Below are 6,000 nucleotides of genomic sequence, written 5' to 3'. Positions count from 1 at the left end.
GAGCACTGTCATTTAAAAGTCCAAAAAGTGTGACAAACTCAGTCACTGCCACTGTTTTCACACTCGTATGCCGCATTTTGAACTATTGAGTTTCCTCTACTACTCAAAGTAAGTCGACAGTAGACCCCTGCGTAGTGCTACGTTGCATCTAGGCTCAGTCGTCCATTTGTGTTTATTTGGCTGACATGTTTCCCGCAGTTTGTTTTCGCACAGTGTCACTCAAATTAAAATGTTGTATTTTTATTCCTCATACGTCAGTGAACAATTACCCCCCTTCAGAGGGAGCAATAACATCCTGTTTTGTATAATTAGGCCAGTGCAAGATGTTGTGTAACAAGGCTTACCGATTCGTGACAGGTGGTTGCTTGTTTATGCCTTTTTTTTTTTTACTGTACATTTGCATACCTGTTGTCAGCTTCAGTCAGTGAGGTCAGGGGAATTTGGCATTGTTCATGCAAATGCCCTGTTTATGGGAGGAGAGTTATCGCAAATGTACAATGGACTGTTCAGACACGCAAGGGTCGCTCTGTCCACTACTCAAAATAGCGTACACTGCATGGAACTGGAACTCAAAATGCACTCAACATGTTTAATTTAATGATCAGGAGTGTCCTAACAACACCCGGAGTATATTTTTCCCCCTCTCTGTCGTCTAAATGGAAAATATTCCATTTGTGGCTCACAAAGTCCAGTCTTTGATGCCTAACCAAACCATTGTGTACCAAAATGGTTGGAGCGCCAAAAAAATATTGGCCAGGTCCCTGCTATCCTTATCCGCTTCCTTGAAACAATGCTCCTTCCCATCACTAACATTTCTCTTGGTAACTTTCCTCTCCTCCTTTTTGAGCCACTTCTTTCAACCATTTTGGCAAATGAAGTCAGATATAATGCATTGGGGGTGGGAATGATCAAAGGATTCCCTTGCGAACCGACGCAGCTCTGTGTCGCTTCAGGAAATCCTGTGGCGATGTCATGTTCCTGCGATGCAGGAAGAGGAGCGGGGGTAAATGGGATAGTTTGGGATTATTCCCGTAATGGATGTCAATGGGGCTCTAGTGAACCATTGGGGCTCTTTCCTCGCCATTGTGTTTTCAATTCCTTTCCTCGTTTCAATTGATTTCGCTCCTCTTACATGGCTAGTGTAGATGGCCTCTAGTGTAGATTAAATTAAGTCAGTGCCTCAAAGGATAGTTCTCTGCAGTTAGATACCAGAAAGGATAACATAGATCATGAACTGAGACTATATCGTCCCAAAATGAACATGCTTTGAGTTGTATAGGCTTTCAGATATTTTGTTCAAGCTATTTTGTTCACTTTGCGCCAAGGTCTAAACAATAACCCCTCTTAATAACCTCTCACTCTCTCTCTCTCCAGCACCTGGTCCAGTGGGATGCGGGGGACCCGGAGTGCCTGCTTCAGCTGGTGAAGGAGCTTATCCAGCAGTACCACCAGTATCAGTGCCAGCGTCTGCGCGAGAGCTCCCGGCTGCTCTTCGAGTACGACAGCCTGCTCGAGGACCCCAACTATAGCCGCAGCATGGAGATCTACGCCGGGCACAAGAACAGCTGGGTACGCTACATGATACAGCCACTTCACAGGGCATGGTTACATCCGCCCAGAGTTGTGCCTAGTATGTGGCTCAGCATTCAGCTTCTCTTTGTTTGAAATATTTTTGCGCACTGATTATTTAAAAGTTTTGCACTGGTTTAATTTTGTGGACGGACTGATATGAGGCTATAGTTTCTCTTGATTCTCTCCAACATTTGACCCCCACATCTAAACCTCATCCTATCTAAACCTATATAAATTGCAGCACCTAAACCCAGACGTAATGTAGACATACACCGGCAGTTCAGCTGGCGACATGGTTAATAAATTCACAGCAGCGAAGTGAATGTCGCTGTCAGTGAACCGCCTTGTGAAAGGGCGGATTATGCTAGGTGAGGATGTGGCGCCCCAAGCATGTTTCAAAGCAAGGGCCGTGTGTGCATGTCTGTGTCTACTCTGTGTGTGTGTGTGTGTGTGTGTGTGTGTGTGTGTGTGTGTGTGTGTGTGTGTGTGTGTGTGTGTGTGTGTGTGTGTGTGTGTGTGTGTGTGTGTGTGTGTGGAGACACACTCCCTAACTAACCTACTACTTTTATGCAATAGAAGGTCTTCTATATGTGCCTTGATGGGAAAGGATGATGTTTAGGAACAATTCAATGTGTACATGTGAAAGTTCTGTCTTTGCAGATGAGGTTTGCCTCTGAAGGATGTGGTTAGGGTTGGTGTGGTCTGTGGGGTAACAGACAAGTGATATGTTTAAGATGGCTTTATTGTTCTACATCTCTTAATTCCTTTAGTCGTATCATAGTTCATCTGCGTTATTTATACATTTTTACATAATTTTTATTGGAAAAATTGTTAAAGACATTCTCCGGAACTTACAGTATTTTTTTATACCTCTAGCTTTGGGCTGGATGTGTTGATGTGTAGTTCATACATGCAGAATGACTGTTTTGCCTCAATTAGCCACAATATCCCTAGTTTTGAAAGCGACTGTTTTAATGGAAGTTGTGCTGCGCCATTTTCTCTTATGTGGGCCAGCCCCTTAGCAATTTGAGTTTGAAGCGAGCCAATGAGCTTTCAGCCCCTCACAATTTGAGTGACAGCTAGAAAGATGCACACACAGCAGAGCGAGAGAGAGTAATGACGCGGTGCACATATCTGCACGTATGTGACGTAGTATGCAATTTTCGGGGACCACTTTTGTCTCGTGAGTGCTACTTTCAGAACAACTGGCTAAAAAGTATCTCTTTCAATGGATTGATCATTTTTTCTAGACTGTAGGCTAAAAATACAATTAACCTTTTAGACCTAGCTAGTCAGCAAATTAACCACATTGAAAATCCGTAGGATCAATAGCTCCCTAAAATCAGGAAAGAAATATCTCTAATTCGTTCAAAAATCGTCCCATTAAGACAGATAGATGAGATCTATTCAAACAGGTTCTGAAATCTCATTTGCAATTCACTCATCTTTAGCCATCCCTAATCATTCCCATGCAGTGTGCCTGTGTTGTTTCAATATGACCTGTGTGTTACCCTGTGTGCCTGTCTGTTCTCCATCTGTACACGGTGTGATGTTCTTTTCCTTGCCTCTCGTGTTCCAGACGGGGGAGTTCTCCGCTCGCTTCCTGCTCAAGCTCCCTGTGGACTTTAGCAACATCCCCGTCTATCTCCTCAAGGTAACCAACCAACCAACATCCCCCCCCCCCCCCCCTTCATACATGTGCTCACACACACACACACGCAAAGGAATATGCGTGCGTGTGTGCAAAGGCAAAACATCACTGTATGCCTTTAAGCATGCAGCACAGCAGATATATACAGGGCTAGAACGAACTGTGTGTAGGATTGTGTGTGTGTGCCTTCTCAATCTGTATGTATCTATTCAATCTTTGTGTGTTCAGTGTGTGCGCAGCCCCGTACACATACAGCCACTGGTCGCCAGGGCTGTGAGTTGACTAATCAGCAGCCCGTCACTTCCTATCAGCTTTTAGCTGAGTGGTGTCTGCAGGCTGCGCAGACCAAGCTCTCTCTCTCTCCCTCCCTCCATCGCTCTCTCTCTCCCTCTCTCTCTCCCCCTCTCCGTCTTTTCACTGCGTGTGGTTGTGCAGCTAGGCCTCGGGAGGCCCAAGCTCGCTGGCCTTTTCCAGCTCGCGACGTGTTTGTGAGAAGAAATGATGTTAAACATAAGGAAAACAGCAGCTGTCATCAGCATCACAGGCCTTTCGTCCCTCATGTCTCTCAGCACTGAAACGCGCCAGTCTCTCTGGACACAGTTAGTGGACTATCTTATCCCTTTAAAAAAAACAGCCAACTTTAGCGTTCCGGCAACTTTTTTCTGACTTTTCTTTATATCTGAAAGGTATCGCCGGCGACAAAACCTGTACTTTTATTCCTGCCAAACGACGTAGTTATAATTGCGGTAATGTATTTAAAAATCCCACCAACCCCTCAGTAAAAACGTCGCCTTTCATCTTACCGTCTTTGGCACGCATTAAATCACATTGTTGTCTGACATCACACTTGTCCTTGTCATTATGGAAAAGTATAAACACAAAAATGGCAGTCTGCATGTCATTGCAGCAGCCTAATCCAAATGGCATTACCTGTTAACTTTTTTGCCCCTGAAAACACATCTGTTTAAAATGTTAGGATAGCTATGTCAATCTAGCAAGCCAGGCAAGTAAAAGCAACTTTTTAGACAACGTTTTGGTTTGATGCTAGCATGTTATTCAACTTTATCTAGATGGCTAGCCAGCTCATAATTACCAGAACATATCAGACAACGTTTTGAGTTTAACTGTCGCCAACCTTTTGTTACCCATAAGGAAAATGAACACATTACAAGGTAATTGTAAGAAATTAAAGCAGTGCATTTCTATCTGAAGAATTTAGAGCTTGCTGTCCTGTCAGGTTACCAGAACAGTCGCAACAACAGGGTCAAAGTGTAATGTCTCTTGCTCAGGTGCGGCTAAACAATGGCTATATAAATGGTGAATGCTGACAAGAATGTGGTAAAAATGTGGCTGTTTGAAAGGGGACCATATAAACATTGCCCAATTCTTTTTTTCAGGCAACGTACCGCAAATCCTTTGTGAATCAGCTATCTGTCTACAGAAGCAGGATATGGGCATACACTGAAGTCCATAGACATGGTCCTGTGTGGCTTCGTTGGTAGAGCATTGTACTTGCACTTCAGCGTCGTGGGGTTTGGTTCCCACTGGGGTCACCCATGCTAATATGTATACATGCAATTACATTGTTGTGTCATTGGTGTTGGTCTTTTAGGTATGTGCCTACTTTTTAAAAGATGTTGTCTGTGTCCCCACCTGGTATTGTCCCCAAGCCAGATAGGCATGTCAACAACATGCAAGCCCTGTGGGAAGGAGTTTTGTAGGCACTAACATAACATTTTTGAAAGAAAGTTGATTTATTGACAAAGCTATCAACAAGGTCCCTATTTCTGCCATCATATCATATTCATAGGCAATCACACTTATAGGTTAGCGGTTTTCTGTTCAAACTTTTTTAATTGTTTTAAATCATATAATTTCAAGTGAATGCAGAATATTGTGCTATTGCGCAATGAAGTTATATCTATGGCAGTCAGATACAGTAGGCTTTGTGTAATGAAAGCTGTGATTTTCTCAATCAGTCCATTTTTGTGAAGCTGTCTAATATCTGTTGTTGGGGCAGTGGTGTAGTGCTTTTTGTTTTTAGGTACAGCAGCACAATTTCCTAATGAAAGTTGGTACCCACATGTAGCTTATTGTATGATATAATTTTAAAATATACATACAGTGCCTTAGGAAAGTATTCAGATCCCTTGAATTTTTCCACATTTTGTTACGTTACTGCTGTATTCTAGAATTGATTAAATAAATACAAATTCTCAGCAATCTACACACAATAACCCATAATGACAAAGCAAAATGTTTTTAAAATTCAAAAACAATTGCTATGAGACTCTAAATTGAGCTCATGTGCATCCTGTTTCCATTGATCATCATTGAAATGGTTTTACAACTTGATTGGAGTCCACCAGTGGTAAATTCAATTGATTGGACATGATTTGTAAAGGCACACACCTGTCTATATACGTTTCCACAGTTGACAGTGCATGTCAGAGCAAAAACCAAGCCATAAGGTTGAATGATATGTACGTAGAGCTCCAATACAGGATTGTGTTGAGGCACAGATCTGGGGAAGGGTTCCAAAACATATCTGCAGCATTGAATGTCCCAAGATCACATTGTCCTCCATCATTCTTAAATGGAAGAAGTTTGGAACCACCAAGACTCTTCTTAGAGCTGGTCGCCCTGCCAAACTGAGCAATTGGGGGAGATGGGCCTTGGTCAGGGAGGTGATTAAGAACCTGAATTATCACTCTGACAGAGCTCTAGAGTTCCTCTGTGGAGATAGGAGAAACTTTCAGAAGGACAACCATCTCTGC

At 42.9% G+C, this 6,000-nt stretch overlaps 1 protein-coding gene across 2 annotated transcripts in view; it reads left to right on the top strand.

Moving 5' to 3' along the window:
• LOC139383749 (BRISC and BRCA1 A complex member 2) overlaps positions 1-6,000 on the top strand; it is a 207,483-nt gene that overhangs the window by 56,302 nt on the left and 145,181 nt on the right. For both annotated transcript variants that reach the window (XR_011628781.1, XM_071128309.1), the window contains exons 5-6: positions 1,375-1,569; positions 3,152-3,226. Coding sequence is in view for 1 of the 2 variants with exons in the window: in XM_071128309.1 (XP_070984410.1) it covers positions 1,375-1,569; positions 3,152-3,226 (270 nt within the window). In the remaining variant the exon portion in view is untranslated. The remainder of the gene's footprint in view (positions 1-1,374; positions 1,570-3,151; positions 3,227-6,000) is intronic.

Source organism: Oncorhynchus clarkii, chromosome 25, assembly GCF_045791955.1.
Source record: "Oncorhynchus clarkii lewisi isolate Uvic-CL-2024 chromosome 25, UVic_Ocla_1.0, whole genome shotgun sequence".
Classification (NCBI taxonomy): Eukaryota; Metazoa; Chordata; class Actinopteri; order Salmoniformes; family Salmonidae; genus Oncorhynchus; species Oncorhynchus clarkii.
Note: the sequence above shows the minus strand (reverse complement) of the source record. Positions and strands in the feature narration are given on the sequence as shown.